This window comes from Agelaius tricolor, unplaced genomic scaffold (assembly GCF_023055355.1).
Source record: "Agelaius tricolor isolate 1412-34295 unplaced genomic scaffold, bAgeTri1.0.p SCAF_23, whole genome shotgun sequence".
NCBI classification, from domain to species: Eukaryota; Metazoa; Chordata; class Aves; order Passeriformes; family Icteridae; genus Agelaius; species Agelaius tricolor.
This window is the reverse complement of record NW_027269283.1, coordinates 6,204,882-6,215,211: the sequence shown is the minus strand read 5'-3', so window position 1 is coordinate 6,215,211 and position 10,330 is coordinate 6,204,882. Positions and strand designations below refer to the sequence as shown.

The 10,330-nt window shown below is 45.1% G+C and overlaps 1 protein-coding gene across 3 annotated transcripts; it reads left to right on the top strand.

The window, feature by feature from the left end:
• The first annotated feature begins 86 nt into the window (after window positions 1-86).
• Window positions 87-10,104, top strand: MAPRE1 (microtubule associated protein RP/EB family member 1). Of its 3 annotated transcripts, none has more exons than XM_071446501.1 (7): window positions 87-226; window positions 851-974; window positions 3,576-3,721; window positions 4,990-5,179; window positions 5,558-5,667; window positions 6,353-6,505; window positions 6,880-10,104. In XM_071446501.1, the coding sequence occupies exons 2-7, from the start codon at window positions 854-856 to the stop codon at window positions 6,934-6,936; spliced, it is 777 nt and encodes a 258-aa protein (XP_071302602.1). In that variant the 5' UTR covers window positions 87-226; window positions 851-853; the 3' UTR covers window positions 6,937-10,104. The 3 variants fall into 3 exon arrangements, with proteins under 3 accessions (XP_071302602.1, XP_071302600.1, XP_071302601.1); XM_071446499.1 differs by having other exon boundaries at window positions 4,990-5,194; XM_071446500.1 differs by lacking the exon at window positions 87-226 and adding an exon at window positions 346-369 and having other exon boundaries at window positions 4,990-5,194.
• Window positions 10,105-10,330: the final 226 nt, after the last annotated feature.

Here is a 10,330-nt window from a genome sequence, read left to right as displayed (position 1 = left end):
ATGGCAGGCGAGCCGTAGGGCGGAGTGGGCGCGGCATCTCCATAGCAACGCAGCAGCTCGCTCCGCCCCCTGACAACCGTTTCCCGCCCCTTGGCGGCGCGCGGCGCTCCCCGCGCGGACCGTGACGTGCGCGTGACGCAGGCGCGCAGCGAGCGCGTGACGCGGTCCCGGTCAGGGCGGGCGGGGCCGGTTTGAACGCGGGGCCGACGGGGCGAGCGCGGCGCAGGTACCGGGCCGGGACCGCGGCGGGGCCGCCGGGCGGCGGCGGGGAGGGCCCCGGGCTCGGGGAGCGGCCGGGCGGGGCGCCGCCGCCCTGAGGGAATCGGCGCGAGGCCTGCAGGGCCGGGCCGCGCCCCTCGGCGGGCGGAGGTGCGGCAGGGACCGGGGGTGGCGGGGCGGAGGGACCGGCGGGGGGTGGTGAGGGGCAGGAGCGGGGAGAGCGAGGGCCGTGCCCCGCCCGCAGCGCGGGCGGCCCTGCCCGGCGGCAGCTGCACCGGCGGCTCCGCTTTGTGCCGGCGGGGCTGGGCGGGGAGCGGCCGCTCGGTATTGATCCCCCGGGAGATACCGTGGCCGCGGAGGAAGCGCTTCGGCCGTTCCCGGTAGCGCGAGGGAGAGGGATGAGCAACTTGCCGCAGCCGTGATTCCTTTCAGCGGTTCCCACGTGAGCGCCTCGGTGCTCATTTTTCCTCCGAAATGCCGGAGCCGAGCCCTCGGCAGGGCGGTGCGGGAGGGTCCTCCCAGCTGTTGGCAGCCCGCGATTCACTCGCTGGGGCTCGGGAAGGCTCCAAAGGAAGCGGCTCCACCGCAGCCCCGCGTCTGTGGCGCTCACACCTCTGGTTGTGTCTTTCAGAAAATGGCAGTGAATGTGTATTCTACTTCAGTGACCAGCGATAACTTGAGCCGACATGACATGCTGGCGTGGATCAATGAGTCTCTGCAGCTGACGCTGACCAAGATTGAACAGCTGTGCTCAGGTAAGGGGGTTCACCCCGAGGGCACCTCCACGTGGGATGTGCACCCTGGTTCTGTAGAGGTGCGGCTGCACCCTCTGTGCTGCCCTGCTGCAGCTGTGTCCTGGCTTAGGTCCTGGTGTGAGCAGATTCGTGGTAAGGGTTATGATCCAGTTATGGTTGGAGTGTTATTGAAGTGGTTGTTAATAATGTCAGTGTAATGAAAAGGCACGTTCTCATGACTCACTACAGCATAGATGCTATAAGCAATGGGTGTTAATGTGAAAAAGAGATTCTGAGGAAGAGGGTGTTTTCCCATGAGGAATTAAGCATTTAGTCTGCGTGGATAGAGTAAGTCTTACAAGTGTAACTAGCAAAAACAATTGTGATTTGTTCTGGAAGAGTACTGGAGTGTGAGGAGGACAGGGCAGTGACTCGTGGGGTCATGTGCACCTTTAAAACTCCTCTTGGTCCTGGAGCACATCCAGTCTGTGTCAGCCCAGCTTACCTGGGCTTGAACTAACTTTAGCACAGCTGAATCTCATATCTGCTAGTAGGCAGGAAAGGGGAAGTGTCTGTGGTACAGAAATGGAGTCAAGTGTCATCGTAGGGAGGGAGTGTGTGGGAGGAGGAGGCTTGTAAGAACAAATAAAAGATAATAGTCTGTGGAATAAGAGCTGAACAAAACCCAAGGCTAAGAATGCAGCCTGGGTACAAGATAATTTGGATAACTACAACAGGCAGTCAGTGAAAAGTGGAAGTTTGGCTCATGCAGTGACTTTAGGATAAAGTGTTGGTCATGGAAGGAGAGATGTGGAAATTAGAGATGAAATAAAAGGAGGAATTAATTAAAAGTGAGTTTTTGGACTGTCAGTTCTGGCTGTGGCTGAGTCTATGGAAGAAACAGTCCCAAAGATTACAGAGAAGCAAGGGACTCACAACAGGTATTTGTAGTGGTTTTTGTCTAGTGAGAGGATGGACAAGAACTGTAAGGGTGAGGGAACTAAAGACCTAAGCCACAGGAGGAAGGGAAGTGATAAGCACTGTCTGCTTTCAGATAGGCAGGTTAAGCCCTGTGGTGTGCAGGGTTGATTTGCATGGGATTGGTGTGAGCCTTGAATGCTGTGAGAGCTCTGTGTTGAAGTGAGGATAATTAGTACTGGCTCTGCAGAATTCCAGCTCACCTGTTTTTGAGAAAAGACTGAGAGCTGTTGATGTGGTATGTCCTGAGTAACGTCCCCTTTCTGCATCTGCAATAATGCTTCATGCCTTGGCAGGGATGAAGTGGCTTTTGCTGTCATAGTCCTGTGGAAGCTGGAGTTCCCAAGCTTGTTTTGCTGTCTTTGGCAAGGGCAGCAGTGACAGCAGCAGTTTGAGGTTGCATAAAGCACAAGAGCTGCCCTTTGACTGATGCTGTGATCCCTCTGTTTTCATCACGCTTATCGCTCCGACTGCCAATAGTGAGCAAACCCCTGGTTTCTGGCAAGTCCTCTGTGTTTGAGTTGGGATTGGAGCTCTGCAGCAAGTGAGCTGAGACACAATGGAGAGCAAACAGCAAGAGCTGGTTTGTTGTTTTTATTTTAATTTGCACCAGTGAATGACATCAGTCTTCTGGGAGCAGGTGAAAGTGGGAGCGCCTGTAAAGTATCTTGATAAGCGAGTGAACAGTTGTAGGATGTGGTTGAGATGAACAGAGTAGTTGAGGTCAGTGCTCTTCTATATTCCTTTTTGACCTTCAGATAGCTCCCAGCAGCTTGTTGTGTAGCTGTTGGATGGTTTAGGTTAGGGTTTTCTTTACTCCTTGATTCTTGGTGTGGGAATAATGCTCTGAATGTTGTGCTTGTGCTTTTAATGGTTGTGCATCATCACTGCAGAGTGAGGATCCACTTTAAAACCACTTTTTTTTTTTATTGTGTATATTCTACAAATATAGAGGTGGTTGTCCACTCTTTGTGGCTGGACTGAATCTCTTTTCCTCTTACTTCAGCTAGTGCTGAATTGGAGGACATGAAGGATTTAAATTAATAGGAAGAAACACTTATCTTATTTTGGTTCTTTAATTAAGGCCTGCTTTAAATATAATTCAGCTTCATTAGCCTCTTATCTTGGAGAGCACCTTGAATTGTGTCTAGGTTCTGTTTGTAGGAGGTAAATGTATTACAATTTCAATAATGGTTAAGTACCATTTTTAGAATAATGCTTTTTCTGATTTAGTTCTGTTAGTGTTGTTAAGAGAAGATTACATGCTTGTTAGACACATGTAACATCTCAGATCTCTGCTATACTGATATCCATGAAGAAAGGCAAGTCAAGTTATTCATTAGATATTTTTTCCCCTTGGAATTCTGGAGGCACGTTTGTTCTTATTCATAAGAGTTCAAGTCATGAGCCCAAAAGTTTGGTTCTCCAGCTCCTTTAAGCTTATTTATGGCCATGTTGCACCAAAAAGGAGACTGAAGGTTCCTGTTTTCTTGCCTTTGTTGCCTTTGTTGCCTTTAAAGGGCTTGTGTGACTGAGGAGTGAGTCAGGTCAGTTTGCTGACCTGACTGGAAAGAAACTTACAAAGGTTAGTGAGCTGAGCTGACTTAATTCATCCCAGGATTTGTGTTCTTTTCCTTTTGGCAGGTGCTGCATACTGTCAGTTCATGGACATGCTCTTCCCAGGTTCTGTAGCACTCAAGAAAGTGAAGTTTCAAGCAAAATTGGAACATGAGTACATTCAAAACTTCAAGGTTCTACAAGCAGGTTTTAAACGAATGGGTGTTGACAAAGTAAGCTGGGCTATAACTGACCCTCTGCTTTCAGTGTTAATGTAGATGGAATGAACTTTCAGATTTAAAACTGAATAAATCTGGGAACAGAATTTGATTTTGGTTTATAAATCTCAAAACCTTTTGTTTTGGCCTGCCTCACATCAGTTAGGACACATTTTGCTTTGCTCCAGCCAAGGTCAGACTTCCAGTTCTTAATGATGAGATTAATGTTACCCTTTTAATTCTGGGAAACTTCTGTGGCACAAAATAATACTGGAATTTCTATGAGATAAGGTTTGCCTGAGCTTCCTCTTAGGACCATCTTTGTAGGAGGTATGCTCCCATAACCTACTGCTGTGGTAGTCCTAAGGATTCCAAATTTCTCTTTACAAGTGTATGGAGTTACATAATTTTTAAGGTTGGAAAATCTGTCTGAGACCATCAAATCCGACTGTTCCCTCAGCATTGCCAAGGCCACCACTAAACCATGTCCCCAAATGCCACATCTACATGGCTTTTAAATGCCTCCAGATACTAAAATCTGTGACTTTTCGTAGTGAAAATGAAATTGTGAAAAAGCTTGTTCAGATGGAGTGACAGTTCTGCTGATGGAGGGGGGATTTATTCAGGTAATATTTACAGGCAGTGTTTGGTAGGATGCAGAACATCCAGGGTTGAAGCTTTTTTCTTCTTTAAGAAGATGTCTCATTCCATAGCTGGCGGCTCCAACACAGAGTCAGTCTCTGCTTGGGGACAGTGGCTTGTGCTGTCTGTCCACACAACCCATCTGGACAACCAGCCTGGCTTCCAAATGCCTTATGAAAAAAAGAAAAAATCTCTACGAACAAAACTTTACTGTTTTCTACATTTTTTAATAGTCTTTAGTTATACACCTCATCCCAGAGGAGCTGGAGTCTGCTGTGACAGTGATGTTTAGCTCTTGTAGCAGTTCTGGAGTGGGTCAGTTCAGATCCATCAGAGCCAGCTTCATGTGGACGGGAAGAAGTTTTGTCTGTAAACTTGGTCTAGCAGAAACTTTGCTACAGAATAATTTAAAATTATTTGGACCCTCAAAGGCAAAGCATGATTGGTTTTTCATTCCAATAATTACAAAAATCCCATTATTTGATATAGTTGTGGTCAAGGGGATTGTTCCCTAGACTGGACAAGAATTAAATTTGCATATCTTTTGAATGCATTAACTTTAAAACTTTATATAAAAACACAAGAGAGAGATTCTTTACCCTTTATGAGTCTATTTTTTTTTTCTTTTTTCTCCTCTTTAGATAATTCCTGTGGACAAACTAGTGAAAGGAAAATTTCAGGACAACTTTGAATTTGTTCAGTGGTTCAAAAAATTTTTTGATGCAAACTATGACGGGAAGGAGTATGATCCTGTTGCTGCTCGACAAGGCCAAGACACAATAGCACCAAACCTTGTTACTCCAGTTGTGAACAAAACCAGGAAATCTCTCGGTACTGGCAGTGCAGGTAGAGAAAAATAGTGAAAAATGTGATCTAGATCATGAAAAACTCTGGGGAAATGAAGACTGGGTTGTGATTTAAAATAAGTGTATGGGATTCTAGTGTTTTGCAGCTTGTTTCAGAGATGCCAGGCTCAAAGACTGTGGCTGCTGTAGTACCCAGGTGTCTGGAGGCTACAGAAAGAACAGCCTTCTATAAAAGAGAGAATGGCAAGGATTGGTGCCAAGTGTGCCAAAAAGAAAGGACATGTTGCATGGAGTTAAGGAAGGAATATCTCTTCAATCTCTTTCATGCCTAAGCATGCTTGGAGGGGGGATAGTACCTTTATGGGAGGGAGAATTGGAATTAATTGGTGAATTGATCTTGCAGCCCCGCAGAGGCCCATTGTTGCACAGAGGACCCCAGCAGGTCCCAGAGCTGGGCCTGGGATGGGCAAAAAGGGTGGAGGAGATGAAGAATCAGCAGGATTGATCGAGCAGGTGTGTAAGGGCAGCCCTGTGACTGACCTCTGCTTGATAGAGTTATGTGCAGGTTTGTTTTTCCAATACCATGGAATGTCTGGGTCAGGCAGATGGAAGAAAATGATCTGAATCAGCTCATTTAAAATCACTTGTTTGGAGCCCTTCGTTACAGTGGTCTTGCTCTCCTGATGGAAGCAAAACCCCTCCTGTGGCACACGAGTGGCCAGACATTTCACCCCAGTGTGGGCTGTGTCACACATAGCAGGGGCTGTAAGTATTCCCACAGCTGTGTTGCAGCTCTCCCAGCATTCCAACGGAGCTATGAGCAGCTGCTCCTTCACTGAAATCCGGACTGAGTGCTACACAACTGAACCTGCTGTCAGCAGGAGAGCTGTCGTGAAAGAATGTGTTAGCAGAGAGAACTGCAGGCACTCAGTGCTTTACCTATTTCAGGGAATCAGCCTTTAGTCTTTCCAAGTGGGTTTGTGTGTGTTGGACTGGATGTTTGTTGTGGCAGTGATACTAAAATTTGAGAAATGGCCCTTTTCCTCCTCTCACAGTTCCCCCTCCCCTGTATCTTGGTTACTGCTGAAGTGCTTTGCATGTCAATACCCTTATGAGAACTTTTGGGACACCCCTTTTGCATAGATCCTGCTGAATTCTGTCTCTGGTGGATATAATTATTATTGATGCCCTTTGGCAGATCAACGCTTTGAAACTTACTGTTGAAGATCTGGAGAAGGAGAGAGACTTCTACTTTGGCAAATTGAGGAACATTGAATTGATCTGCCAGGAGAATGAAGGGGAGAATGATCCAGTGTTGCAGAGGATTGTGGAAATTCTTTATGCCACAGATGTAAGTAATCTCTTATAGACTGGGTTGCACAGTTCCTCCTGCCCTTGTAATTGGAAGCTGGTTTGCTTTCCCTGCCTCCCTCCAGTTCTGCCTTTTTTTTCCCTATGAGGTTTATGGCCTAGCTTTTTCCTGTAATAAAGCATCAGATAATTTAATTATAGTCAGACAGCAAACAAGGTAGACCTTTCATGAGTAGTATGTAACAGATAGATCAAAGATGAGGAAAATACTTCTGGTAATACATCTTGACACTGTAAACAATGACTTAAGGGTGTCTTACCTGAAGTAAGAGGGGAAAAAAAGTAACTAGAGAGTAGCCAGGAACTGGTTTGACATCAGATTTTCATTAAAGCACTTGTTTTCTTCCCCTTCAGGAAGGCTTTGTGATACCTGACGAAGGAGCACCGCAGGAGGAACAAGAAGAGTATTAACAGACCACATACTGTACCAGCAGAGCAGCAACATCAGAATTCTTTGCCCCAGATCATGTGCTTAACTGTAAAATACTCCACTTTATTCTTAGAGGACTCACTGGTTTCTTTTCATAAGCAAAAAAAGTACCTCTTCTTAAAGTGCACTTTGCAGAAGTTTCACTTTTACAGTGGGTTTGAGTTAGGAGCTCTTTCTCACGCTGTAGCAGAGCAGTATTCACATCAAGGTGGTATATTTAGGGAGCAAGAGGCTGAATATTTGGAACTTGTTGCAGAATGGTTTGCTGGTAAAACACTGGTTTGTGGGAAGACTCTTTTTTGTATCTAAGGCGGTGTGCAGTAGAGAAATTAAAGACTGACTCACAGAAAGATTGAGTTAATGTGAAATTGCAGAACAGAAATTATAATAAATGCCTTAAGAGTATTTAAAATATGCTTCCATATGCCAAATTGAAGTAATGTGATGGGAGATTTTATGTGCTTCATATTGGGGTAGACATTTGTTTAACTCCATTCACTGCTGTCCGAGAGGCCTTGCCTGGCAGTCTCACTGTGTCAGCAAGTGCTCAAAAGGGGCTATTAAAACAAAACTCCATTCCTATGTAAAGCTGCTTACTAAGTGATTAGTTCTCGATGAAATGGGCCTTAACGTTGCCTGTCACAAGATTAGAGGGAGTATGAACAGCTGAGACACATAAATTACCTTGAAGAGTGCTGAAGCCTTTTTCTGTGGCATTGTGGCTTTGCCAAAACGTACTGTGTTTTCTGTAAGAAAAGCAAAACAAAGCAAAGGGCACACAGTCTTACTGCCTAAAATGTCCTTCAGAAGTGATTTTTTCTTCCTGGCTCTTGTTTTTATTTGTTCTGTTTATTTTCATTTCTGTTGGAATCCCTTCTGTTCTCTCACTTTTCCCTTTCCCATCCCAAGGAATGCTGAACATGCCCAATAGTTGTAACAGGACTTGCACTGTGCAGCTGGCTTTGAATGAAAGTGAATTGAGCACATGAGGATGATATTTTTCTGTCTGCTTTCTTTTTTTTTTTTCCCCTTTGAACCAGGGCATATTAGTAATAACACTTGCCAGTTCAGTAGTCTTCTGGGGTAAAAACTAAAAGATGCTGGCTAACAGAGCTAATGTTATTGCAGAAAATACAGTACTGAGACTAACTTAAATATTAATATTTAAAATACTTTCCTTAACTGTCCTTTTTTTCTATCATGCCCCTCATTACTGTTGTGTTTGGCAAGATCCTGCAAGACTTCTGACCCCCTTTCACTACTGAGATTGATCAGTCCTGTTGTGCTTGTATTCATTTGTTTCTGGTGGTAGCTTGTCCTAAAATGTGTGTAGGAGAGCATTTTATGGTAATTGTGTAGTGCATGAATCTTTGTGAAGTTCAGAGAAAAACCCAAATTCAGTGAATGCCAAAAATGCAAGTATCTAGCCATTGTTTAAAATTGCAGTGGTGCTATTTCTCTTGTGGCCTTTTAGACTTCTGTTGCCCTAAAACTCCATTTTACTGAGAAACCATATTTGACTTGGATTTTTCTTGACAGGGTTTTTCTATTTTAAGCAGTTTCTAAATAAAGTTCTGTATTTCAAGAGTGTCATGTCTGCTGAAGTCTCTCATGCTTTCAGATACGATTAGGCAGAGCTGAAGCCCGTGATAGTTTCATGGTGAAGCTTGCAGGACCTGGAATTTCAGCTTCCATTCCCCAGCCCCAGGCATTGCTAACCACAGTAGCAGCAGTATTGGAACTTTGTTTGGAGTGTGCTGGCACAAATGGTTGTTTCAGTTTTTGGGTTTTTTTTCTTTCTGTGTTTTCCCTCCCACAAGTCAGTGGGATGTGAGTGTGGTGTTGACTTCCTCCTCCTCCTCCTCTTGGTGTGGGAATAGGGATGTGTTACAGGAATGCTGTCACGTGACTTTTTGTGTGTTTAATGTGTTTTGAAACTGCTAAAACATTGGTTATGAGTTACAGACAAACAAGATGTTAATTGTTTCTGTCACCAGGCTCTGTGAGCAGACTGACTGTAAACTGAGTTGATTTGTTTGACTTGAATTGTGTTTCTTAGATGAGCTTAAATGTTCCTGTCACAGCTGTGTGCACAGACCAGCATCTGCAGAGAAGTGCTCATGGGATGGGAAGTGATCCCTGCTGGGCTGCTCCTGTGCTGGGGAGCACCTTCCCTGCCTCTGAGGGCTCTGTGGGTGCCTTACTGAGGAGAACAGGCACTGCTGGCACTGCCTGCTGCTGTGGCACAGCTGGGGCTGGACATAGACCCAGGGTTTGATGCACATAAAATCTTCTTTCCCATTACTTCCTTGCTTTGAAGTCGGAAGCATATTTTTTTTCGACTCTAAATATTCCATTATTCCAGCAACTCAAAGCAAAAGGTGGCAGCAGGATGTGGCTGAAGGTGAAGATGAATTTTGGGAGGTCAGAAGTTGTGGACTGGAACCTGGTTGCTTCAAATCTCTTTCCAAGAGGATTGCATGTGTGGAACTGGGAAGCAACAGGTTATGAGATGGGTTGATTTTGGTCAAAGCAGGTAAATGGCCTTTCCTGCTAAGAGAAGGCTGAGTCAGGATTGCTGCTGGTGTGCCTTGGGAGGCCCATGGATGTGCATTGTAAAGCTGAATTGCAGTGGCAGTCCGGTCAGCCACCCACTGCTCAGATTTCCAGGTGCTTACATCACTCCTTTGCTACCAAGATGAGTCATAAATAGAATGGGGACAAACTCGTGTGGCCAATTTATGGCTCCATTGTAACCTCTTGGCATAATCTGGTTTTTAATGTCCTTTTTGGGAAGCAAATTACAATAGGCTCAACTCAAACCCATAGACTTAACAAAGCTACTCTGTTACCCTGGTACAGTATATGCTGTTAAATGCTCACCTGCTGGAATGATTCTGATAGCATCCAACCTTTCCTAGTATCTTAGTTCTATCAGTTCTTTGAAAAACAAAACAGAATGGAAGAAGCAAAAGCTCATGTCTCCTTTCTGTACCAACATGTCTTACTTGCAGGTGGACTCGTGGATGTTTTTTTTAACTTTTATTATTCATTTTTTAAAAAATTCCTGGTTTGCAATGACAATTCTTACTGTAACTGGTAAAAAGCCTTCAAATAAAGGCCAGAAACTTTCTTGTTGTCATATCATATCACAGTTTAATGTGGCTGCTTGAGCACTCAGTCATCTTGTAGGCTGTCTGGTGGAATGTCCTTTCACAGGAGCAGGCTCAGGGGTGGGAGTTGAGGGCATCTTGTCAAGGATAAGGCTGGAATCTGCTACTCACAAGGGAAAAGTATTTTTTGCAAGATGGAGTGCAAACTCAAAAGGGCTGTACCATAGATTTCAGGTCAGTCTGATGGTGCACACCCTGTGCC

Excerpts from the sequence above, each read along its gene's own strand:
- MAPRE1 (XM_071446499.1), top strand. The coding sequence starts at position 854 with ATGGCAGTGAATGTGTATTCTACTTCAGTGACCAGCGATAACTTGAGC. Across the intron at positions 975-3,575 it reads GATTGAACAGCTGTGCTCAG|GTGCTGCATACTGTCAGTTC; the intron begins GTAAGGGGGTTC and ends TCCTTTTGGCAG. Across the intron at positions 6,506-6,879 it reads AAATTCTTTATGCCACAGAT|GAAGGCTTTGTGATACCTGA; the intron begins GTAAGTAATCTC and ends CTTCCCCTTCAG.